Source organism: Bubalus bubalis, chromosome 12 (assembly GCF_019923935.1).
Source record: "Bubalus bubalis isolate 160015118507 breed Murrah chromosome 12, NDDB_SH_1, whole genome shotgun sequence".
Lineage (NCBI taxonomy): Eukaryota > Metazoa > Chordata > Mammalia > Artiodactyla > Bovidae > Bubalus > Bubalus bubalis.
The window spans coordinates 95,812,843-95,839,435 of record NC_059168.1 but is presented as its reverse complement, the minus strand read 5'-3'; the positions used below and the strand labels follow the sequence as shown (position 1 = coordinate 95,839,435).

Below are 26,593 nucleotides of genomic sequence, written 5' to 3'. Positions count from 1 at the left end.
AGTCTCCTAAAGTATAATGTTGGGTATGACAGAGGCAGTTGAGAAATGAAGGTAGATACAAATTCAGTTTTAACATTGATGCAGAAATATAAGTATCTCTGGATCTACACAGAGAGAAGGCTTTGAAGTAGGTTTTTCTAAGCAGAATAGTTTTCTGGCTCTATTTGGAGGTGTTCTTTATCATTTGCTGAAAGATTGAACCAGAAGCATATTAACTTTTTTCCTTCCCCCCTGTCCGTTCTTGCCTTTTAATGTGAAAGACAATTTTTTATTAGTCTGAAGATCCTTTTTGAAAAGTTCTTGTAATATTGTTGATAAGACTTATGGCACTCATTGCTACTTTTCTTGTACAAAATTTTACCTAGAATTTGAGAGAGAAATGTTAGCTTTGTCAAGTGAACTCCCTCTTAACTTCTCCATTTGGAGGCACAGACCACATTGTTGATTGCTAACTTACTGTGTTTCCACTTGACCCCTAGAATGTCACCAAGGGGATAGTCTAGTCTAGGACTTCTCAAGCACTATTCCCTGAAGTACCACAAGGAGCAGAGAGGCGAGTGAACGTCTCACATGGGGTGTGTGGGGTTCTGGTCTGAGGGACAGCCAGTGATGACATCATTGGATTCTCAAGTTTTATCTTAAAAATTCATGTAAGATGTAAATATCCATACTGTATTTGTAGCTGTGTGTACATTCACTCCTCATGTCCTCCCCTGGGTCAGACCCTGTGCTGGGGGCAGGGAGACAGTGGTGAAGCAGACCTGTAGGGCCCTCGCTGAAGAGGAGCTTAGGGGAGAGTAAACGGAAGAGGCTGAGAGCTAGAAGTTGAGAGGCAGAGGTACTCACTGCCTTTCCTTGGATGGTCAGGAAGTTCCGCTCAGAGAAACTGACATTTGAATTGTGACCTCCACACTGAAGCAGTGAAGAGTTGGAGAAGGGCAGTATCTTTCAAAGCCTTGGCTGTTAAAGGCATACTGCTTTAATATAAAAAGAACATTTCCGTTTACTTTGCAGTTAGTTAACTCTCTGCTCCCCTCAAAAAAATTGTAGTGAAAATGATCATTGAATTCTTCCCTGTGCTCACTTCATACATCATCTTAAACATAAGCGAGTCTTTCCTTTTTTTACCTCCAGAATATATCCTAAATTCAATCTTTTCCATCTTCATTGAATGAGTCCAGATCACCGAGACCTCACCTGGACAGTCGAACCAGCCCCTTGGCTGCTTTTTCCTACCTCTGCTCTTGGCCCCTCCAGTCTCTTGCCTACAAAGCAGCAGATAGGTTTTTTAAAAATAGAAATCAGATCGTATTTGCTCCAAACCCTTCAATGACTTCCAGTTGCATTCCGAATATAACCCAAACTTCTAAGCACTGTGAAATACACTGAGGCCCAAAGAGGGAATGGGACATACGGAGGAAAGAACTGGAAAGCAGTACAGAGTTGATGGTTGCAGTATGACAGAGAAGCACAGATCAGGCCCAGAGCCCGGGAAGCCGAGTTGCGGACTCACAGCCTGTAACCTAATACAGACCTGCTGGAATAGACTGGCAGCACCTGGGTCAGTCTCTGACTCTGTCCCCACCACCTTACATGAGAGGCCTTACTTTCAGGCCAGATAGGCCTAGACAGTTATATACAATACTACTATTAAGAATGTTTTAAGGGGGTTTGTGTGTCAGGGAGAAACTGATCCTTCTCCAAGATCTACTCTAGCAGGGTTAGAGCTGATTTATTGAGTGCCTTTGTGTACTTACAGCATCTTGTTTAATCTGCACAACACCCCTAGATGGGAATCTTATTGTGCCTGTTTTATAGATGAGACTTTAAAAATGATAAAAAGTGGGGGAAATGTGCATCTTAGAAATAAGGAGCTGTGATAACTATATGTGTAATCATACACTTTCCTCTCTCAGCCCCCCTTTCCTCAGTTCTTAGAGAAGTTAAAGTTACCCAAATTGCCCCAGTAAGCAAATGACAGAATCTTAAATTGGAGCCCAGACTTTTTTGACCTCAAAGCCTGTACTCTTTTTATTGCACCATGTTGCTTATTAGAACCCTAATGGGAGAACAAATTTAAAATTCTGTAAACAGAAATGTTCATTGATTCTAAGATCTAAATGCACCAGGGAAGTGCAGCATTTAAAGGAACCCTGTGGTGAATCTGGATATAAAGCCAGGAATTCTTTTTGTAATTGCACAGTTTATCTGTATTGGTGTCAGTTTTAATGTTTTATGTCTAGCTTTCTTAAAGCAACATACACCTGTCCTGAGCTGCCCTATGGAAAAGGGAAGCCCATATGTTTTAGATGGAGTAGGGTTTTTAACACTCTCCTAAGCTAAAGAATCTTCTGGCTGTAAAACTGAACAGAGTCCTGCTTCTCGTGTAACTGTAAAGACAGAAAAACCCAGTTCACCTACCTTCTGTGGAAGTAGTTTGCCAGCCAGAAACACAGACAGGTACTTTCTTTATGTTGTAGCAAATAATCCTCTTTTTAAAAAGGAGAAAGAAAAGGTAAATAGGACTGTTTAAATGTTCTTTGTCAAAGGGCAGTAATTTCTGCAGAAAACTTCTCCTCCTAAAAGAGTAAGTAATCATGCAGATGTCACTCATGTGTGGGAGTTGGATAAGAAAGAAAGACCTGATCCTTGGTGTCCAGTGACCCAGTGGGAAAATGATACAGTAACTGTGGACTGCCAAGATGCTTACAAGTCAGAAGTGGCCCCTGCAAGGAGCTTGGAGTTAAATATTCCCCCTGCCTCCTTTCTCTGCCTCTTTATCTTGTGGTTTCATCTCACCTGAGCCTCCCCCTGTCTGGAGTGCTCTGCGGCTCCTGATAGATCTTCTTGAGTATAGAGCAGAGCACATTAAAGATGGCATTGCAGTCAACTATTTTATCCAGAAAGCCTGGAAATTTAGAGAATTTATGTCAAGCAAAAATCTTTTGGAACCACTTTAGAGACCCAATTATTTTAGAAGGGTGTTATGAGCTCTTGCAGCCGCCACATCAGAAAAATTCGAAATATATCATTCACCAAAACTACGTTTGACCAGCATTTACTCTTCCTACTAGTTGCTAATCTTTCAGAAGTTCCTTTTCCATCACAAAATCTATTCATTCACCCCATCTGGGAAAGTCACAGGCATGGATTAGATTAAAGGGGAAAAAAAATGGAAGGAAGAGAAAAGACAAAGACTCCCAACAAGCTCCGTGAGGGTAGAGGGGGCGCATGCATTCTGGAGTCAGGGAGCTTTCCCAGGACCCACTAGGGACTAATTCTGAAACCCCACTAATTTAATAATAGCACTTCAGGAGAGAAGAAAGAAAGAAATACTACTATATTAAATGTACATATGGATTGTAAGCTGTATCCTGATTTTTAAAATATTTTAAAATGTATTTTAGAGTAAGAAAACCGAATGTGTCATCATGTACTTACTTTTCTGAGCTTTCCTTTCCTGAGCTGTAACATCCTGAGAGGATGAATCAGGGGCACCGTACAGAGGGCCTTGTGTGCCCGAAAGCTCCGGAAGGCTCTGAGACACCCTGCTTAGTGCAGTGACCATCATCCAGTGCTGCCTGCTCCATTCCAGCCACCGTATGAGAAGTCAGGTAGAAAACCTGACGTGGAAACAGACTCAAAAAAAGAGGCACTAGAATATGGTACATGAGCTACCAAAGCAGCACAGATGAGAGAGTGCTTAAAAACTACTGGCCGAGGCAGCGGTCTGAGAAAAGATACTCTGGAGTAAGTAATTTGACAGCTTTTTTTTGAAGATTAACTAGGACTTTGCCAGATGGATAAGTGAGAAAAACATGCCAGGCAGGGGTATTCTGAGGTATAGTCACAATAATCCAAATTTCTCGAGCAGGGATGGGGCAGAGGATAAGCTGCTAGGCAGGGCCAGAGCCGATCAGACCAGGCTTCTACTTCTGCTCAAAAGTAGAAGTCCATTGATTTATTGGGGGGCAGTTATGCCGAAGGCACTGTGTAGGCACCAGGGATTTCACAGAAGCCAAGAACTGGTCCTTACCCTCCAGTCGCTTACTGTTTCGCTGGGGAGAGAACCAGGCATTCCCAAGGCCATGCAAGCGCTGAGTGGAAACAGACATAGGACCTGGGTGCACGCAGTGGAGGGGAAGCCCTGGTCCAGTGTCAAGGAGTCAGGGAGGACTATCCTAAGCAGATCCTCCAGCTGAAACCGGAAGGTGAGTAGAAACTGGCCAAGTGAGAAGGGTTGAGAACGAGCTCTTCAGCAGGAAGAATGAAGTGAGAGCCCTTTGTGCCTTCTGGAAGCCGGGGGTGGCTCAGTACAGTAGCGTGGTGGAGTAGGAGGAGCTGGGAGGGTGGCGTGATGCGGCTCGAATGGTCGTTTGGGACCAGATCATGTTCATAAACTGTGCTGAATTTGAATTTTATTATGATGGAAGAGGTGAATCATTGAAAGGAGAGCAATATAGTCAGAATTTCTTATAGAAAACATGCTATTGTATAAAAATGGATTTGAGGACACGAAACAGGAGGCTCTAGAGGACTCTGTCCAACAGGCGCCGGGTATGGAGACAGTGGGTGGTGCTCAATTCAGGAGGCAGACAGTGGACACCACAGTAAAGTCTCATTTATTTTATTCAAGCTGAATGCACAGTTTAGGGAGAATTGAAAAAGCTTGGAGCTGCCACCAGGTCTCCTGGCTTAATATTTAAACAAGGTGGTGGCAGAAGATAGGCTTTTAAAGAGTTGTGGTCTTTTTTTAATAACATTAAATACGGATTGAAAACAAAATTCCAACTTTTTGGAGTTGTGTGAAGTAAAAAGTGAAGGTTTCTTCTTTGTTGTGAACCATTTGGTTTTTTATTCACTTCACATGCAGGTCTACGTATAGTCTGTAAGTTTCATGTGGGCAGGACCCTGTTTTACGTTTTTCTTTAAATCACTGAATACCTAACATCTAGCAGAATGCCTGTCAAATAGAGGACACCAAAAAAAGTTTAAGTGAACTCATGAAAAATGTATCCATGTCATTTAAAAATAACACCCTGTAACAGATAAGCTTTTGCTTTTTTTCTTTTTTAATTCAATATTGTGTCATAAGCATTCTTCTGTGTTAGAGTGACCACTGCATTTTTATCTTTTTAGTTAAATTCATTTAACTTAACTCTCCATTGATGGACATTCCAATTATTTCCAAATTTTAAGTATTAAAAAAACATGCAGTGAGCAATCTTGTAGGAACATTCCTTGCACATTTTTGCTAGGTTTTAAATATGGGATTGTTTGTCAGAGGTTTGTTTATTTAAAACTTTGAGAAAAACAAACTTCCGTTCAAAGTGTCTACCCGTCCTTTGACACTCCCAGAGTACGTGCGAGCGCCTCTTTCCTCACCTTGTTCCAGCACTGGATGTCATCAGTCTTGAACTTTCGCCAAGCTGATGGTTGGCAGTTAATAGGTCGTTTTAATTTCCATTTCTAGACTCTAACATAATGAAGCATTTTTAAAGTTTTTATTAGTCACTTATCTTCTAAAAGATAGTTCTTATGTCAGTTAACTGTTTTAGTGGGAAGAAGGATTGAGAGGACGTCTAATTTCAGAAAACTGTTGTTAAGAAATACCGCCATAGTTTAGATACAATTGTTCCCACCCACCTACCTCTTTCTTGCCCACACAGATGCACACGCGCACACGCACACACACCCCAATATGTAGAGAAAGGCATGCATCCAGGCCAGGCCACTTTGCTTGTTGCCGCCTGGCCATTTGTTCACCAGCAAATCTTTGTTTTTTTTCCCTGTGTTTAGAGAGAACTAGCTGGTAATTCACAAGACTGCACTTCACCTTATTTGATACTTTTTGTTATTACCTGCTTGCTTTGTTATCAAACCTAGTTTAAAAAACAGATTTTTGGTTAAATAGTTTTAGTTTGGTACATAATATGCAGTACTTAGAAAATGCATCATACTGGAAATCAGAAATGTAGACAAAAAAGCTGTCACCCCTTAAGAGGTGTAATTTGGGGAGGCACGTTGCAGGATGCGTCTGGCAGCTTCATGAACAGCACCAGCACCAAGGGCAACTGCAGGGGGTTAATGGGGACCCTGCATCATTCCTTGCCGTGTGCCTGGCGAGTAAACTCCTACAAGTTTCTGGGAATGGTGGCAAGTGAGGAAAAGGCTGCAACCAACAATCAGTGTCACAAAGTGGGGATGACTAATTCGCTGAGGAGATCGTTGAGACAGATGTTTAATTAGCTGAAGTCAGAGTGGATAAATTGGGAGAGGACTGCCTATGCCGAGAGATGCCTTTTTCCCTCATCTCTCATTTAACTGTGGGTTTGTTTTTTGTTTTGTTTTTTTTGTCCTTATTGTTTTTGAAGATAACATCCTCAGAAACGGGGGAGCAGGAAAGAAGGAGTGGAGAGAAAGTAACGTTTGTTTACACTTACTGAACAGCTACTGTATTCTGATATTTTTGTATTTAACCTTTACAGAAGTCTTGTGCGATGGGCATTATCTCCTTGCTGTGATCGAGAAAACTGAAGCTGTGTGCGTGCATATTGTGTGTGTTTATGTGTGCATACTCGTGTGTTACTAGTGAGTAAAGTAGATGAGGTATGAACCTAGACCCCTTAATTCTTGAGCCCATTTTTTTCCTGTACCACAGTTTCTCGAGAACACTTAAAATGCAGTGCAGATGAGGGAACTTTCTGGAGTAAAGGTATTGACAGGAGCTGGTGTCACACAGGTGTATACATTTGCCAAAACTATGCAATAGTACTTGTGAAATATATGTGTTTCATTGTATGTAAATTTTACCAAAATATTAAAAAGATTCTTAAAGAATTGTTGAAAACCAGTTACTGTTAATCACACTGCAGTACTCAGGTGTGACTGTACTGACATCTGTTCCTTACTTTGAAATACACTTTTTAAAAAAAGATGGACTGAGGGATAGATACATGATCAAGCCAATACAGTAAGGTGTTAATTGTAGGGTCTAGGTGGTGGTTACATGGATTTTCAGTGTACCTGTCTTTTAATTTTTTGTGGTTTTAAAAACTGTTCATAAGAAAATAGGAAAGAACTCATTAAAATGTAAGAATATATGATTTAAATTCTGCTCACGTTGACATAAATTTCTGAACTTAACAAATATACATCCTCATGGCATAGAAAACACTAATATTCTTTTTGTAGGATGCTTTATCTTTCATTACTTCACATGTTAAATGATACCTTTGAGGTCACAGTTTCTTCCATTGACCTTTAGTTTTAAGTAGCATGTGGAGTTATGAATGTAATAATTGCTACCACTCATTGAATGTTCAAACTTTGCCAGGCAGTCTACCACTTTTTAAAAAGATCATTTCAACTAACCTTAAAACAACTATTTGAATCGGTTGTTATTTTTGTTTTATAAATGAGAAAGCTAAAGCTCAGAGAAGCTGCAAGACTGGTCCTAGGTCACAGATAAGCTGGGAGCCAGGGCTTGAATCCAAGTTTGGGCTCCTGACCACGGTGTTGTCCTTCCTGGCAGAGGTGACAGGGTCCCCGGCTCAGCGGGGGCAGGGTGCTTTCCTCCAGCTTCAGCTGGTGAAAGCTGACGACAGCATGGCCCGTGGAAGGGGCGTAGGCTGTGGAACCAGCCCAGCCCAAGTCCCCACCCAGCTGTACCTTTAACACCAGCTGCGAAGGCAGGCAAGTCAAACCTTTCTACCTCAGTTATCTCTTCTGTCAGTAGGGGCAATCCTGTCTACCTTGCAGGGTATTGTTGTTTTGACTAAAGGCATGTAAAGCACTCAATCTGTAGGATGCATTCAGTGAGTGTCATGGCCTTTATCCCCATGGCCACAGCCACACTAGGCATACTGTAAAACCTGGCTTTTTAGGTTGTGACTTCTTTCCTACCCACAGGACTTGGCCTTTGCCTGTGCTTTTTGTTTTTCCAGTAAATTAAGTTTATAGAGAGCTTGTACCCTGTAGAAGAACCAGTCTTTGAATTTGTTTGGATGTGGATCTGCCGGAAGCACCCTTTACATGGAACAAGGAGAAAACTTGACCCAGAGCATCAACTCTAATTGTTTTTAACTAACAAAACCCAAACCATATATATCGGGGTGGCTTAATGATCAGGGCTCATTTGTCATATAGCTTATATCAGCAAATTTAATTTACTCCAACTAAGATTCTAGAGACAAAGTGAACAAACCATCATTGCCTGTACCATACATGTTTACAAGCGACTTTTAAAAGCCCCTGTATTAACAGTGAGTAGCTCACAAAGGCTATTGCTTCTTCTCAGAAAATATTTAGAAGAGGAAACAGAATTACATACCAATATGATTTTTGAGTGAATGACTACAGACAGAGAGGTTTGGGGTGCTGCCTCTGCCCTTTAATTTCCCCCACCAAGAGTCTTGATCTCCCCCAGGGGAAGTAGAAAGCCCCCTTGCTTCTGCTGAAAGCCCTGTTTCTTGGGGCAGGCCATTAGTGTGTTTATCCTGTTAGGAGCTGCGAGGGGAGCTCTTCCTCTACCAAGACTGAATTTAGTCACCTGAAAAACCATCACTTTAGAACAGTTGCCCCTCCACAGAAGACTTCTCCAAGACCAGCCCAGGGACCTGAGACACCTACTCCTTCCTCACGGCTTTCTGAGGCCTGACCATGGAGCTAGTCTTTCCCAATAAGCAGTTTAATAGACTGTGTTCACAGTTTCAGTAACTACTTTCCATAACAAGCTTTTCCTTTTTGAGTAAAGGCACAAATACTGGGCTTTCTGCAGCAGCTCCAAATATTTTCAGAAAAATGGTCTTCAGTGAGGGTGTTCCTTTTTCTCCTATACCTTACAATGACAATAATGCCCAGAGACAGAGATGACTTACAGTCAGGAGAAGACATCAGGAGTGGCACTGGGAAGCAAGTCTGGGGAGGACATGTTGGCACCTACTTCTCCCTAGCTCCTGATCACAGCAGGCCAGTCGGCAAGTTGCAGAGACTCCACTGTGCCAGCAAACCAGTTTTTCCAACAGAAAGACAGTGAGATGTGATTAAAACCCAAGTGCCGCAAGAGATACGAGGTGGTCTGTTGGAACTCCTCAATCTTCCCTTAAACTGTCACCACATAATTATAGAAATATCAAATCATAACCCCAGCTTCCCCCACCCTTTGTTCTTGACATACTGTGTTTAATAGAACAGTGTGAATTAGGATGAAGTTAAGATGAAGTGTGACTTAAGTCTGAAAAATCCAAGGGTCCTTCAGGCCCCTTGAGCACAGTGTTTTCCACACCAGATCCATCACTCAATAAATGTTGATGGAATCTCTGCTGCGTTGCAGGCATTGGAAAAGAATGACCAGGCCTCTTCCTCGAGAGCTCTCGTCCCAGTGGGGAGACGGCCAATAAAATGTAAGCAAGCCAACAAGATGCCTCTGATAGAGGGTCTCTCTTCCAGCCTTTAGTCTGCCCACTTTCTGACAAAAAGGACTTCTGTGAGACCCAGTTTTGTCATTTGAAGGGAGCGCATCTCACCCTTAAGATAGGGCATTGCCTCGGCCTTTCCATTTCAGTGGTTCATTTCCATGCACCTCCTAATTGGCTACCAACACCACTCTCTGGTGCAGGAAGAGGTGTTCAGGATAGCAGGGGCTGAGTGAATTCATGAGCACTGAGGGACCCATTCAGGTCCACAGTGGAAATTGAGAGGCACCAGCCATATCTCAGCCTTGGAACTGCTAGAGAGACACTGACCCTTGGCCACTCAGCCTAGCATCAGAGGGTTCCTAATACGTCGATCTTGCCAGATGTTGGAGAGTCCCTACCAAGGCAAAGGATGAGAACCCTGCTTTCCTTTGGGAGAAGGTTTAGGATGGGGGCAGTGAGCCTTCACTGGAGTCAAATGGAGGCCCTTCATGCAGAAGAATGGGTTCCTTTTGGTTTACCAGCACCAGACCTCAGCACCACCATAGGTGGCCCGCAGTTGGTGGCTAACACGTGTTGTGGAATGAACCAAGGAGAAGCAGCGAGAGCCCGTCTACGGCCCACAGCTGCTGCTCTCCCTCCAACCCAGGCCCAAGGCTGCTTATTTCCTATTTAGGAATGGACTCAGTGCACTTTGACTATTGAAGGTCAGACTTCCTTCAAGAATCAGATCATCGAATGAAAATGTAAATATCCTAAAAATGAAACGCAGCACACATCAGTTGAAATTAGTGTTGCCTTCCAGGTTTCCTTACTCACTTGGATCTCTAATGAGTCCTGCGGGAGCCAGAGGAGTATGCCAGAAAGTCATTTTAAGTATTGATGATCAAGTAGGGAGGAGGAGGCTACTGCCCACGCTGTATCACAGGAAAAATAAAATAGAATAAAACAAACACGCTTCCAAAGAGGGGAGGGAAAGAGACCACACACTAAATCTTCATCTTCTTTAGCAGCCATTAAGAGGTACTGTCTGATACTTATAATAATGTCTAAAACAACTGAATAGGAATGCTAAAAAGGAATATAAAAGTCAGTACCAGAAGAAATAACCAAAAACATTTAAGCTGACTGCCTCTAAGGACAGGCTCAGGGATGGGCAGGGAATTAACTGCTTTTTGTTACAGGACTTGTAGTATTAGAATTATAAAACTGTAGATATAGGTTACTTTGATAAGAGTAAGGGTAGTTTTTAAAATTTGTAAAAAAAAAAAATGACTTTCAAATTCTAGAGCTTAAAAAGCTTTCTCTTTCTGTCTCTTACTTATGTGGACTTTCTCTACTTGGAAACTTCCTGTTTCCCAAAAGCCACCGTCCATTTCATTGGGCTGGATGTCAGTTTCCTATGAGAACATCGTTATTAAATAGTTGCATCTCCAAACCTTTTAAGACCAAAACGTTATATGAGTGTAACTTACACTGTGATTTTGCCAACATCTTGTCTCTGTGACCTGTATTTTCCGTAGGTTAAAGCAGAAACTATTAGCTGAGTTACTCTGTCCCATTCTAAGAGTGACTAATACCTCAAATATAAATGAAAACAGCTGCTTTTCCATAACATTAGACTCCCAAACAGCTGTCACATGTTCATTTGGACTGTTTTTTCCCCCCTTTTTTTTAAATTGAGACAAAAATGAGTTTACTGGATCTACAAATCTGTTTAAGTCTGTCGTTTAACTTCCGTGGAGAGGTGGCAAAGAGGTCATAGAAAGGCCCATTGAACTAGAATGTAGCTGTCCCAGTTACATTCTTACAATGAAAACCCTGTGATGAGACCCTTCTGTGCCAGGAACATAAGGTCTGTAAGGGCCTGGCAGGGCTGCTGTTCTCCGGCTGCCTTCGCCAGTGAGCCGGGGCCTCCCAGCCGTTGTTCCTTCTCCAGCTGAAGAGACTGTGGAGTGCCACCCGCTGTCTTCCCAAAGCCTGAAGCTGCATGCTGTCCTCCTCCGCAGCCCTTGGGAGGGTTGCTTTCAGGGTGTGGCTGTTACTAAGCAGAAGCAGGCCTCCCTTACTGGCTTAAAGTTCGCTGCCACTGCGAGTTGGGTGACCGTGGGCACGTTGTCCTCCCACTCTCGAGTTTCTTGCCTTAGTTTGATCTTCAATAAAATAAAGTCACAGCTAGATCACAGGCTGCTTGTTGGCAGTCTTAACTGCAAAGCTTAATCCCTGGGTTCTATAAACATCTCCCTGGTTCCACTCCTGCTCCGATTACTCTTTTAAGCTGCTTGGTAAGTCACTTAGCTCCTTTGAACTTCATTTTCCTCTGTGTGCTTGCATGCTCAGTCACTTCAGTCTTGTCTGACTCTTTGCAACCCTGTGGACTGTAACCCTCCAGACTCCTCTGTCCATGAGATGGTCCAGGCAAGAATACGGTAATGGCTTGCCATTCCCTCCTTCAGGGGATCTTCCCAACCCAGGTATCAAACCCCACACCTCTTGCATCTCCTGCATTGCAGGCAGATTCTCTACCCACTGGCCACCTGGGAAGCCCTTCCTCATCTATAAATGAGAATATTAATAGTATTTTCTTCATGGCATTGTTTAGAGAATTCGATAGAGATCCATATCAAACAGCAAACACTTAGCTGTTATTATTTTATTACTCAATAAATATTAGTTCTGTCCCTTCCCTCAGTTTCACTGTTATGAGACCCAGTCATACTCAGAATTTTGTGATCGCACGTGTTTTTTATGTGTATGACTGCTTCGAGTCTTGGTTTGGTAGAGACTCTAGCTGCTAAAGAACCCAGCTCAAATTTAGTCCACGTTAGGTATGCCCCAGAATGTGTGCATCTGTCTGCCCAGCTGCTCGTTTGAGCTTTTCCAGGGGTCTGAGGCCCCTTGTCAGAGCAGCACAGCGTCAGTGAGAACATAGGCCTGCACATGTAGGAATGACCTGGCATTCCTATGGAGCACTCTGCATCTGGGGCTGGAAATGCAGAAGGGTTAAAAGCTGGAGAAACTTTTGTCATAAATTTTGTCTTCAGCGGGACTTCCCAGGGAACATCTGACATTAGCAGAGAGGAAACGCTGATTGGTCTCCGAGTCAGCTGAAGGAGACAGGAGCTGCCGCAGAAGCTGCTGGATTTACTGTTATTAGCAAGGCAAACGGAGAGCCAGCAGGGCAGCCAGCTCCCAGATAGCAGATCTCACAAAAGGGAAACCTCCCAGAAAGGAAAATGGCTGGCAGCCGCGACTCCTCTGCTGCCATTTTTTCCATTGCTTTTACCTTTTTGTTTCGCGTATTTAGCACAAGCAGGAGCATATTTTAACATCTTAGGTTATAAGTCACAATTGGCCTAAAGTAAAACAGCTTGCTACCTGTTTGATGGCTTCACAGTTGAACATTGTAAAGTGTGCAAAATTGTATTAATGTAAAAATAAATAGTTGCCATTTATTGAGCACTTACTATGTGCCAGGCTCAGTGCTTTATATACATTATTATTTCATCTGTAAAACAACCTCGTGAGTTAATAATTACCATTATCTCCAATTTAGAGATGAAGAAACAGTATTTACAGTCCTTGAGTAATTTTCCCAAGGTCTTTTTTTTTTAGCAAGGTAACATTTGTTTATAACATTTTATGAGTTTGATTACATTATATTTCTACTTCTGTGTACAGTACAGCAAGCTCACCACCAAAAATTTAGTTTCCATTCATCACCATACAGTTGGTGCTCTTTACCTGTTTTGCCCTCCCCACCCCCACTTCCCCTCTGGTAGCTCCTGTTCTTTTCTCTGTATCTATAAGTTTTTGTTTGGTTTGTTCATTTACTTTGTTATTTTATGTTTGTTTTTAAATTCCATGTATGAGTGAAATCGTACAGTATTTGTTTTTTTCTGGCCGACTTATTTCACTTAGCTTGATACCCTCAAAGCCCATTCATGTTTTTGCAAATGGCAGGGTTTCATCTTTTTTTATGACTAAGTAGTAGTCCTCTGTGTGTGTGTGTGTGTGTGTGTGTGTGTGTGTGTGTGTGTCCCAAGATCTTAAAGCTTGGTGGAGCTGGCATTTGAGCCCTGCCATTAAGGTCTTACCCATCTAATGGAAGATACTGAGACAAGAGCCCACTTGAGTATTATGGATCCAGACAGGATACTAGCTAAGAAAAGTGCTTACTAAAGGCTTGTGTCCTGACTTAAAGCACAGCCCTGGTTGGTACAGAGGTGGTTAGAAGGAAGGTGGACAGGCAGAGAGGAACTGGATTGGCAGATGGAGCCCATCTGTGAAGGATCTGACTCCCCAGAACAGTGAGCAGGGTAAATGGGTGGTCGATACCCAAGGACTACACGACTAAGGGGGAACCACAGGCAGCCGGGACCAGGAAACAGATGATGTTCAGCATCCAGGGACAGCAGTACAGGTCCTGTCCTGACAGAGTTAAGTCACAGAGGCAACAAGGAAGCAAAAATCCTACTGTCAAAATGACCTCTAGGAAAAAGATTCTGAAAAATTCCTGTCAAAGGCCAGTATTCTGTGGTTTTTCATTGAATTGAAATACAGCTAGCTTTTTTCTCTAGCATTAGAACAGATGAAAACTATAAGTACATATATTTAAATACTAAAGTCAAATTTGACACCGAAAGAGGCTCACACTGTAAGGGAACTGGAGAACTAAGACACCACCATCTACCCAATTAATTCATTTAGTCACTCGTCACACATTTGCCAAGTCCAGTAGTTGCAAAAATAAATTAGTTGCCTCACACTCACTCCCCATTGGGTCACAGCAAGTAGAATTCTCCAAACAATTTCAGGTATTGTCTTGGTCATGTGTCCCCTGTCTTTTTCCCCTCATTTTTGTCAAGCACGTGTGATTGAATTCAGATAAATTAAATGTGTAATTTATGAACACGGAAATCTCGGCAGGTGGGTAGCAAGGCAAGCAGGATTTTCAGAGAGGCGCACTGAGAACCTGGTGGGACCAGGCCTGGGGGCAGGGTCCTGGACAGGGCTGGGCCGAGATCAAGAGCAGTGAGGTACTTGAGTGAGACCTGAAGTCCAACAGTAAATGAAAAGAAAGGAAGTCTTGATTTTGCACTTTGGCCTGGGATTGCAAAATTCTTGGCCTGCAGCAGAGCCCAGAGGTGTGAAGTGGTACAACTTGTCCCGTTGTAGAGCCCAGATTATACTTGGGGGCTAACTGTAAGGGGGGGGGGGCGTTGACAGACTGGAGGGACAGGCAGCATGGGTGAAGGGAATGGCCCGGCAGTGACGTGGAGGTGGGAGACCATGAAGTGTGTACAGCAGATAGTGAGGAGATGTGTTTGGCTGGATCACAGAGAACATAGAAGAACAAGAAATTAAGATGGATAGACGGTTTGGAGAGTAGGCTGAACAGTTGGCTGTGGGGAGGTTGTGAAAGAATTTTTTTTAATTGGGGCTTATTAATAGTTGCTTTACAATAGTGTGTCAGTTTCTAACGTACAACAAAGTGAATCAGCTATGTGTATACATATATCCTCACTCTCTTCAACCTCCCTCCCACTCAGCCCCATCCTACCCATCTAGGTAATCACAGAACACCGAGCTGAGCTCCCTATGCTATACAGCAGGTTCCCACTAGCTAGCTACTTTACACATGATAGCTTGTGTACGTCAATCCCAATCTCCCAATTCATCCCACCCCTGTAAAGGATTTTAAGCATGGAAGAGATAACCTTCAGAGTTTGACTCCAGAAGGCACCCTCTGATGAAAAGGTAGGGTAATGGATCACTGGAGGCAGCTTGGGAGACCGTCCCTTGGGCTGGGTGATAAGCATGCCAGGAAGACTTGGTGAGTGGATAGAGTCTGTGGAACTTGGGGCTGACCTAATGTCAGCAGCAAGGAAGACGGCTAAATGAGGAATATTCCAAACTTGAGGGGCTTTGTTCACTGTGCCAGACCCTCAAAGGCCAGAATCAGTCTGCTTCGCCTTTCCGTCTGTCGTGTCTAGCCCAGGGCATGGCACGTGGTATAATGAAGTTGCTTAGTCGTGTCCGACTTTTTGCGATCCCATGGACTGTAGCCCACCAGGCTTCTCTGTCCATGGGATTTTCCAGGCAAGAGTACTGGAGTGGGTTGCCATTTCCTTTTCCAGGGGGTCTTCCTGACCCTGGGATCGAACCCAGGTCTCCCACATTGCAGTCAGACGCTTTACCCTCTGAGCCACCAGGGAAGCCCAGGCACGTGGTAGGAGTTCAGTAAATGTTCAACAAACGACTGAGTTAATTATTGGGAGGCTCATGGTATCATCATTGGAAACCCAGTTACAAGGAAAAGGTTTGAGAAGGGAAGGTTAATGAGTTTACAGTTAATTGTCTTATAAAATTAGAAGCAGAAAAGTGCTCGGAGTTCTCTCCCTTCCCACAAAAGGCAGGCCCAAGCCATCCCCTGTCAGTGGTGCTTCCTTGGGGGAGTTGGTGGAGACCCCTAAGAAACCTGCAGCCTGCTGTCCCTCTCTGGGCTAGAACCCCTTCCACCAGGGCCATGGGCGCCAGTTTTGTTTACAGAACACCGTCACTCCAGGGGCTTCACTGCGTCTGCTTAACAGCCTGTCAGGTACATGCAACTATTACCCTCATGTTACAGAGGAGGAGACGGGTTCAGAGAGGGTGTTATTCACCCAAGCCAGTCTCTGGTGTAAGCAGCTTTGAGTGTGAAGCCCCAGATTCCACTGTATCATAACATCTGGTGATGGAGAACAGTTGGCCCTTAGCCTGCTCTCCATTGACTCAGGTTGGAGTCCCTGCTTTTATATGGTTCAGAAAAGGCTGCAGACAAATGAAGTCTCCTTTTTGTCTGTTTCTTTTGTTTTTGTTCTTAGGTGCTTGTGACTAAATTCACTAATTTCACTGGCTGTCAAGGCTGTGTTAAGGAAAATGGGTTTGAACTGCTGCGGTTTTTGAGTTCTGGACTGAATGTCAGAAACCTTTGCCATCACGGGAAATTCTGTCACTCTGGATTTACTATCTGTTCCCCACAGCTGAATTCCTCAGCAGTGTGATTTAGCACCCTGGCTCCCCATCAACCAGTTTTGGCATTTATTTGAATGCATTACCCCACTGGTTTCCATAAACTATTTTACAATTGTTTAAAATAAATGACTGTTTATTTCCACAAAACCATCTGTATTTCTTTACAGAGCAACAGATAACTGTATGTAAAATTTGGTAATGTCACAGTGACTTGAGTTAAGAGAAACAGATTGGGTTGAAAAATTGGACGCTAAGGGACAGTGTTAAAGGTTTCCATTCTCTCTAACAAGTGATATCTGGATTTGAAGGAAGAAAAAATATTTCTTTTTTTTTTTTACAAGTAACATCTGGCCTCCTTTCTCCAAAGGGAAGTACACCCACACCAGCTGGGTGGGGACAGATTATGGACTCTAGGACTTCTCAGGGTGGCAGAGTGTCTGGCCCTGCACCACCCTCCCTGCCTGAACTGATGTGTGCAAGGCTGCTCTCCAGTGGCTTCCAGCCTTTTCCATGTTCTGAAGTTTTAGGTTGTCCAGGCCCTCCCTCTTCTCGTTCTGATGTTCAGACACAGTTGCTGTGGCTAGAGAAGAAGGGCCTGGATGAGGAAACAGACTGACTAAGAGGTAGGACTGGCCTGGGTCAGTGGTGGTCTTCTGTTCTCCAGCCAGTATCCAAAGCAGCCAAGTGGCTCAGCTTTAGCCACCCTAGCTCCATCCATCCCCAGGAAACCCATTCAGGTTTGGGGCACTGCTGGGAGTCTCCAACCAAAGGGGACGTTTGGAATCCAATGGAGGTGGAGCTTCAAGTCAGATGGTTTGGATGGTGGGCAGGCCAGCTGAGCTTCAGGTTCATCGTCAAATACAACCATCCTGGTGCCTCAGCCATCCTGGGAATGCAGGACCATGGAAATGTGCTCCCCCCACCCAGTGGCCGCGTGGAAAGTATGAGAGACAGGCCCATCCAGAGATCTTTTTAGAATGAGCCTCATAAAGAAATCAGGCAGTGGCACCTGGGCAGAACTTGGACTCCTCGAGTAGGAGAGCATGAGTGCTGGAAGAGTGAAGTAGAGATCATTCCAGACAGAGGCACAGTGGGTTGAAACGGCCTAGTTTTAGAGGATATTTCTAGATTATTATGTCATTAGGTGGAAGGTGGAGAAGAGGGAAATGAGACCAGTGTGGCAGACCTAGAGGTTGCAGCCCTTTCTGGAGAGCTAGAAACACCCGCTTCTCGCTCTGTCTCTCTGAGTGCTGCTTGGAAAGCAGAAGCAGCAATCCAGGCACGTGACTTAGTGGATCCTTGGAACAACTCTGAAGAGCTAGGTTTTGTTGTTATCCCCCTTTTACAGATGTGAAAGTCAGGCACAGAAAGGTAAATTGCTCAGGGTCACACAGCTAATAAGTGGTGGAGCTGAAAATTCAAACCCAAGCAGTCTGGCTTATAGCTGTTACACCATACCCTCTCAAATGGTTTGGGGGTCAGGGAACCCCTGGACGGACGGACACACACACACACACACACACACACACACACACACACACACAGTTGAGCCACACACACACACACACACAGTTGAGCCTAGAGCAGAAATCAGATCAGACCTTCTCCCTACCCCCGGCTGCAGGGATGGACTCCTGACACCCACCTCGTCTCAAAGCCTGAGCTGAGGAAGGCATCAGGACTGCCCCAGGAGGGGGTTGAATAGGCCAGACAGACAGTATGGGATCCCTGTTGGTTTTCCATAATACTGTCTGGAATCCACGAGGAGGACAGGGCAGGTATGGGGTGGGCAGTGTGACCCTCAGTCTGTGGTCATTGGCTCTCTTTGGGAATGGTCTCTGGGCACTAGCAGCCAGCCTCAGATGCTTGATTCATCTTCACCTTTGCTGCTCAGCTCCTTTGAACAGCTCCGGAAACCTCTGGGGCCCACTCCATGGCTTGACTTAGGACCACGGGAGCTGCTAAACAGGCTCTGTGCCATTTTAGTTCCTGGCTCTCCAGCAACCACTGAGCCCACATCATCTGAAGGGAGGCTCCAGGGGCCTCAGTCCCTAGTCTGGTCCTGCTGGAATCATCGCTAAGGTTATTCAACCTCATTTTTTAAAATTGGATTTTTAATTACAGTGAAAGTCACTCAGTCGTGTCCAACTCTTTGTGACCCCATGGACTATACAGTCCATGGAACTCTCCAGGCCAGAATACTGAAGTGGGTAGCCTTTACCTTCTCCAGGGGATCTTCCCAACCCAGGGATCGAACCCAGGTCTCCCTCATTGCAGGCGAATTCTTTACCAACTGAGCCACAAGGGAAGTATTACTAATATATGCCCTCTGTGAAAAAGCCAAACAAGATAGAAATCTGTAAAGAAAGCAAAAGCCTTCACCTTTGCTACTGCCTCACCCTACCCCTGATGTAATTCTAACAGAATAACCTTGAGAACAGTTTGACTCACAGCCTTCCAGATTATGTTTGTATGTGTAAGTGTTATCAACAAACATGCGTGCACACACACATGTAAATACACATATGCAGCTGGGGGTTTACTTTATTAAAATGGAGCATGTGCTATACCTTCTGTATCTTTTTAAATCTAATAGTATATCAAAGTAATCTTCCCATGTCTTATTAACTTAAGCTTAATTTTTTAACAGCTCCATAACATCCCAGTATACAGATATACTGTATTTACTTTGTAGTTTCCTATTAGAGGATATTTAAATTGTGTGCACTTTTTAGTATTAAAACAGTGCTACAGTGAACATCTTTGAACACACATCATCATGTGCTTGGAATCATATTTCCTAGGCTAGATTCCTTTGTGGGTCATTGTTGTTCAGTCACTCAGTCACGTCCAACTCTTTTGCGACCCCATTGACTGTAGCCCACGAGGCTTCTCTGTCCTTGGGGTTTCCCAGGCAAGAATACTGGTGTGTGTTATCACTCAGTCTGACTCTTAGTGACCCCTTGGACTCTAGTCCCCCAGGCTCCTCTGTCCATGGAACTCTGCAGGCAAGAATCCTGGAGTGGGTTGCCATTTCCTTCTCCAGGGGATCTTCCCCACCCAGGGATGGAACCTGCATGTCCTGCACTGGCAGGCGGGTTCTTCACCACTGAGCCCCCAGGGAAGCCCTTGTGGGGTAATTCAGTTTTAAATGGCGCCTTGTTGCAGTCATTCTGTTTAACAGAGGAAACCACCATTACCCCTGAGCACCTACAAAGAGTCCATTGGCTGTGCTGGAGCTCTGGGAGTAGAGTTGGGGTTTTAACTTTTTTGGTTTTTTTTTTCCTTCTTTTGGCTGCACTTTGAGGCATGTGGGATCTTAGTTCCCAACCAGGGATCAAACCTCCACCCCCTGCATTGGAAGCATGGAGTCTTAACCACTGGACCACTGGAAGTCCTGAGTTGGATTTTTAAAAAATCCCACCCTCATCTTCAGAGTGCCCTGACTTGGGGCAAGGGGGCAGAGGAGGACAATGACAAATGGATATCAGTGCTTCTAATACAGCCTGCCCCGGGCACTGAGAGGAACACCGCCCCGAAGAGGTGATTAAAGCGCTCTTCTTAATTCTGACAGGGAGTCGGACAGGGCTGCAGAGAGGAGGGGAGCTGCCCAAAGGTGTGCCTTCCGACCCCTCTCAGGAGCCCTTCTGCGAGGCTGGGTGTTCAAGAAGAAATTTGTTCCGAAGAATTATGGTGCTCTTGCATTTTCTCCTACACAAAGAAGAAAATCTCAGCTGCACGCCCTTTCCTTTCCTCCTCTTGGCACTTTCTGATTGATGATTGGAAATGATGGCAATACATAAACTATTTTTCTTTTTATTTTATGACCTGGTAATAGCAGTAACATATTTCCAGTAAATGTTTTCTATCGCAATAAAAAAGTTGTAACAAGACTAGAAATGGGTATAGTTAAACCCTAAAGAAATCACACTTTCAGAACTGTGGATTGAGGCAGTAACTCTGTAAATCATTTAACTTGGAAAGAGGCCCCCTCCCCCCAGCAAAGTCGGGGCACGCAGATGACGCTCTCTTTAAGCACTCAGCAGATAGGTGCCTGCGTGAGGGCTGAGGGGCTCTCGGTTTCAGCCCCTCGAGACCCACTGCCCACTCTCTCTTCCTCCTGGTCTCCCACCCAGTGTCTTCACTCCTTTCTGAACGGATAAATTCTCTCAACCTTACAATTCTTTTTTTCTAACCCCAAATTCAATAAGATTGTAGAAAGCTCTTCCTGGAACACAGCATAGCAGGGTGGTTAAGAGCACAAGCCTGGACTCACACACCTGGATTCTCCTCCTGGCCTCACTGTGGGCACGTGGCTTAACCACTCTGTGTGTTTTCCTCCTCCATAAAATGGGCTTAGAATAGGGCCTGCCTCAGAAAATTAATGCAGGTAAGTCCTCAATGTCAGTCACTGTTGTTATACTCTAAAAGAGCAAATTGATGATTTTGTTTAAACTTGCATAGCAGTATAACAGCTGACATTTGCTGAGTGCTTATTACATCCTAGGCACTGTGTTCTGTGTAATCTTTACAATTACTCCACGAAGGTTTAGACCAACTTATTTGCCTGGTGTCACAGAGCCTTTGTAAAAGAGCCGAGATTTTAACCCAAGTCTTTTAAACTCCAAAACTCAAACTTTAACTACCCGGTGTCCACCTTCTAGGATTAGATGCTCACAACAAGAACAGGGAGGGTTACACTTTGTTCTTGCCTCTTTTTGTTTTGAACAGTGAGTTTCGGTTCTACTTGGGGATCTTACTGTCCCCTGGCAGATAGCCTCTCACCTAGCTCTGAGGAACTGCTCTGAAGAAGTATGAGAGGAGCCAGGATACATACGAATTTTTTGGCTGGGATGTACAAGTAGTCCTGTACACATCCTGGTATAAGATTACTGCTAATCACAAAAAAAACAAGAACAGATCTATCAAGATGGTTACACTTTGAATAGTTCTGTCTCACACCAGACATGTCCTCCTTTGTCTGGGAAAGATTTAAAGCCAATAATGTTGAGCGCTTATGCTCTCAGAACTCCAGGGCCAGGCAAAAAGAAGCACTTTTTGCCCCCTGTTTGGAGGCCGAGTTGCCTTGTCCCCAGCTGGAGCTTGTTTAGGCTCTGTTACTCCTCAGAGGATGGATGGCTGCTGCTTCTGTGCGTCCAGTATCCTTAACGTGCTCTAAAAATTAGTCCTTCCCCAGCCTTTGTCTTTAATTTCTGGTTCTAGCTGACACCTTCATTAATGGTCCGGTGCAAGCTTTCTGTCGACGTGAAGACGACTGTGTGAAAGTGGTTTTGCTGCCCTATCAATAATGGTCATAATTTCCCCAATACTCTCATCAGCAGTGAATTGAGTCTTGCAGCAAAGAAATGGAAACCCCAGTGCCGTGGTTTTAAAGCGATTTGTCTTGTAGACGGCGTCTTATTTCAGTAAAATCAGGTCCGCGCAGCACTGCGGGGTCAGATCTAAGTCAGATACAAATTAGTTGGAGGAAATTGATCATTCCAACATTTAGGTTATTTTTAGCTTCTGTAGCTTTTTTATATCTTTTTTCCCCTGTATTTACCTTTGTGTTCATAAAGCTTAATAAAGTTTAAATGTCTTCTCAGTTTCTACCAAGCCTTTGACAATAGGCAAGCATGCTATCTCCCACCCCATGATAGCAGCCTTTCTTCACAGTTTTGGGGTTCACTCCAGTTACAATGTTGTTTGAACACTTAAACCCACTCCTGCTCATCCTCTGGCTGCCCCCTTTCTGGGGTTTGTTTATTGCCCACACTGGCCCCTCGACCGGTCTGTTCTTCATTGCTATTGAAAGTTAATGGGGGCAGAATTGCATTCCCAAACATTTGAACCTGAAGTGGCCAGGCCCGAACTTAGTTGATCTCTGGTGATCGGTTCAATTTAGTTACGATTTTTTGCCATTAGGCTGGGGCTGAATGATGGTGATTTGGTTGAGGCCAAATGTCTGAAGAAAATTGGCTCTCTGATAAGAGTGCTGTTATCAGAGGGGGCTACCTTCTCATTTACATTTAGATGAGTATTGATTATTTATTTACTCAGAGAAGTGAGATTCGTTTCCAATCTTATCTTTCTCGTCTCTGCTTGTCAGCAGAAAGAGAGATAGAGCTCCTGACATCAGGCCAAGATAACAGCACTTTGTAGTAAAGATAAAAGTTGGAATGGGCCTTTTTCTAGTCTTGACTGAAAGGATAAGTTTTAAAAATTAGAACTGATGGGTCATGCTTTCAAAACCTTTCCTGAAGGTTTTGCAGTTTAACTAGGCAGGAGAATTGGTTTATTGGAACAGCCTTGGTCTTTCTTCTTTTGTAATAGGAATTGTATTTAATTTGATTATATTCGGCTGTTCCACTGAGAGCAAATTGTGTATTGGCTCAGAAGAGGCTGAAGTGTGACCTTATTGTCATGTCAGCTTGTTCCTTTCTTATTATTTAAATTCTAAATGATCCAATCCAAGCCTCAGAGGGGGTATAAGCTACAGTGGTTATCACTTGAATATAATTCAGTGCTTATATTAAGATCAAACAGAAAATGATTATAGTCACTCCTAGAGGAAGAGTTACAAGCGATGGAGCTGACACTAAATGCAAACATTTTAGGTAGCTGATGTTGGTTCTGAGCTTGGATATTGACAGCATCAGCTTGTTCGTGATGGCTTTGGCTCAGTGAGGAACTCGGGATTCAGCTGGCCCCTGGCACAGATCAGACAAGGCTTGGCACAGCGTGCCTCTTGTGGGCCTCCCTGCCACCAGTCTTCTCAGCCCACTGTTGACAGAGCCACCAAGAGAAGTGTGCCGAAATAGAAAGCCGATTGTGTCACTTCCCTGCTCTGTTAGCATCTGTTGCTTATAAGAGAAAACTTAGACTTTGACCAACATTCTGGGCCAAGCCTCCTAGCCCCGGCTTCCCCTTGAACCCCCACAGAACCCAGGCCTTTTCTCCACTGAATTTGCTCTGGGCCCCAGGCAGGGGGCTCTTCAGTACTTCCTTGCCTTTGCACATTCTGTTCCTTCTTAGAGGAATGCACTACTTCCCCCTTCTTCTCCCAGCTCCCAGCTCTGCGTCAAGACTCAGTTCAGATGTGTCCACCTCAGAGAAGGGGCAGTTCATTGTCCCCTCTTCTGGATTCCCACAGCACCTGTCCTGACCTGGGGAAGATCACTGGCTGGGGCTCTTTGATAGTTTTATCTGCTCATGTGTGTCCTGCCACCTCCCCCAGCCTGCAGGAGGTCAGGAATCACCGATTATTCATCTCTGTGTCTGGGACACTGTTGTTGCAGTGGGACTGAAGTGTTTCTAGGTGAATGTATGGATGGCATGGCAACATCACATATCTTTTGGTATCTGTGCTGCCGTGGTTTGTTTGATGGGGATGGTAGGTACTCATCATTTTTAGACTGTATTCTTAGGACCACAGAGACTAAGGAACTTGAGGAATCCTGGCTGCTGAGCAAGTCTCTAATCTCAAATCCTGCCCGTAGCTTAAAAGCAAGCTTGTTTAAATAGATCTGCCTGCTCTCCCACCCGTACTCCTACCTCAGACACACGTGAGAAAGGATGCGGATGTCTGCTTGATGCCAGCATTCCCCACCACCCTGTATCATCCCTTAACGGGGCTGTTAGCTTGTGACTCTGAGGCTCGGGACCTGCCTAAGCCTCCTGCAGCAGTTCCTGCTCCACCCAGCCTGTTCTAGCAGTAACAGCGGCTGCCACGGAGCCCCTCGAATCCTCACAGCACCCTTCTCAGGTACAATACACAGAGATTGTTACTTCCCCAGAACGCACAGTGAGAGGGTACAGACACCGGAGTTTTCTATTCAAAACCCCTTCCTCTTATTTGTTCATACTTAACTTTTTCTGGCTGCAAGCAGCTCTTTCAGATTAAAGCTGCTCTTCAAGCTAAAAGATGAAAAATAACATGAAGGCACATCCCTGAAAGTGTTCAGCCTTTTCCTTTATCATTCTCCAGATAGGTGGGCCTTCTACCTGTTCTAATGTTCAGCAATAATAATGATAGGTTAATTCATTTATATCCTACTTCAATCTGAAAAGCAGTTGGAATAGATACACTAAAGGGATAAAAAAATGCATGAATTGGAAAACTCCCTGAAAGAAAAGGAAAATAAAGGTCTGGAGGTTTAACTGACCCAGAAATGCATGTTCAGTCATCACACATTTAGTGCTGAGCTTCCTCGTAGGCAAAGGAGAAAGGAATACAGTATCAGTTAGTTGCCAGATTTATGTTAAACTGTCTAAAGGTACAAACACGCCAGTTGCTCTGAGGAACTACAGCATTTCCCGCTAGATCTGAAGGAGATTTCTTCCGTGGGTCTTTAGAAGTAAGATGCAGAATGATCGTGACGATGGTGTGGCTTCTGTCTCTTCACTCTTCAGGCTTTTGCCCTTACTTCCTGTTGGATTTCAGCCCTCAGCTGGCCCTTAGCTGTTAAGTAAGGACATGCCAAATGCTTTTACATTTCAGGCGAGAATTAAAGAAAAGGCATTGAGGAAGCTGAACTGAGCATATATCCACCATCCAACAGATACTACAGATTTCCTTTGAAACTTACATCCTAAGATGTTTGCTTTGGGTTTACAAAATCCCATAAAAATCCTGCCTGGGTATTATAACTTGGAGCCCTCCCTAAGTGCCCAGAGCAGTATTTTGTTCCTAGACCATTCGGTGACATGGTTTTACTGCAATAAATACATCATCAGAATGCCTAAGCAGGTTTTCTCGTCTCTGCAGAGTAACTGCTTCCCACAGTCTTCCTTTTGCATTCCTCTCTGCTGTGAGGGAAAGGGGATGGAACTCCGTGCACAGCTGTGACATTTTACAAACCTTTCCAAAGGGTGGATATTGCCTTGAAAACGATGTCGTGTTTGGTGTGAAAGAGCCTCATATTTTTATATAATCACTTCTTTGGCAAAAGTATGTTAATGGAAACTGACCTCACAGCTTGTCTTTATAAAACGGCTTTTGGCTGCTGTTTTTCCTATCCTCCTGTGTCAGCTGCCTGAAAATCAAATTAACATTTGATAGAAACTAGTGTTTGATATATAGTAGGTCTGGGTTGTTATAATCTCGATTATCATCAACAGACATTTATTAAGAACATACAAGTGAGACACTACATCCATGTGTAATGTGTAGACCACAGGCCTGGGCAGTCTGAGGTAAGAAGTCAGACTGAGTCCGCCACTTCCTGTGGGACATTGAGCAAGTTATTTAGCCTCTGTAAGTCATGATTTCTTCCTCTATAAAATGGAATTTGTACTCTTTACATCCTAAGATAATCAAGAGTGAAAGAGATGAGATATATGAAAGGCCGACCGCAGTGCCTAGCACATAGTAGACCTTGTTCTCTGTTATGATCTCTTCTAAAAGTCGGATAATGTGGATGACCATGGTGGAAGCTTAAATGACACTATTAATGTTCTGTTCTAACTGCTTTATAACTATTAACTTACAGAATCCTCAGACCTATAAAGTAGTAGCTGCTAGCATTATCCCCATTTTATAGATGAAGAAACAGAGAGGTTAAGTAAGTTGGCCCAAAGTCGCAGAGCTACGTTTCTCAGCCAGGACTAGACCGGGGCAATCTGGCCCCAAGTGTGTGCCCTTCATCATCAGGCTATATTGCTTCTCATGTATCCCCTGCCTCTCATTACACTGTATGACCTAAAGTTTATCAGTTTGGCCTTTTCAGAAGAAAACGTGTAAAACGGTCTTTCTCTATGAGCTGTCTTATCCAGCATTCAGGCAAGAATCATGAGAGAAATTGAGATTTGTAATAGGCAGTTTTCTATTTGGGTCCAGATCTGAAGTCTCATCTACAGCTTAACTAGCCTCCGCTCCCCAAAGTTAAGACCCATCTGTCATTTGCCAGGTTCAGAAGTGGGTTAGCAAGTTGTTCTTAGTTTTTGTGGACGACCTTGGAGAACTGAAAGCAAAAGATTATGCTCGACATTTTAGTTACTTAAAAAACTGTACATATGTAGGAATATTCTTAAGAAAGATGGGGAGAGGATCTTCCTGGACAGATGGCAGAATAAGGTCAGCCTGTATTCCTAAGGAACCTGGATAGAGCATGGGATACTTAGCACTTGTGAATTTCACTAAAATAATTATTTCAGATCAT

The 26,593-nt window shown here is 44.0% G+C and overlaps 1 protein-coding gene across 13 annotated transcripts in view; it reads left to right on the top strand.

The window, feature by feature from the left end:
- Positions 1–26,593, top strand: part of MAPKAP1 (MAPK associated protein 1) — a 232,608-nt gene that overhangs the window by 142,167 nt on the left and 63,848 nt on the right. Inside the window, exon 9 of one of the 13 annotated variants that reach the window (XM_044926341.2) lies at positions 20,008–20,232. The exons of 10 other annotated variants lie outside the window; for them this stretch is intronic. In XM_044926341.2, coding sequence (XP_044782276.2) covers positions 20,008–20,210 — 203 coding nt within the window. In that variant the 3' untranslated portion in view covers positions 20,211–20,232. Of the gene's footprint in view, positions 1–6,488; positions 6,841–16,282; positions 16,568–20,007; positions 20,233–26,593 lie in introns of those variants that run through there. 2 more of the 13 variants (XM_006049257.4, XM_044926342.1) reach the window with 2 other exon arrangements.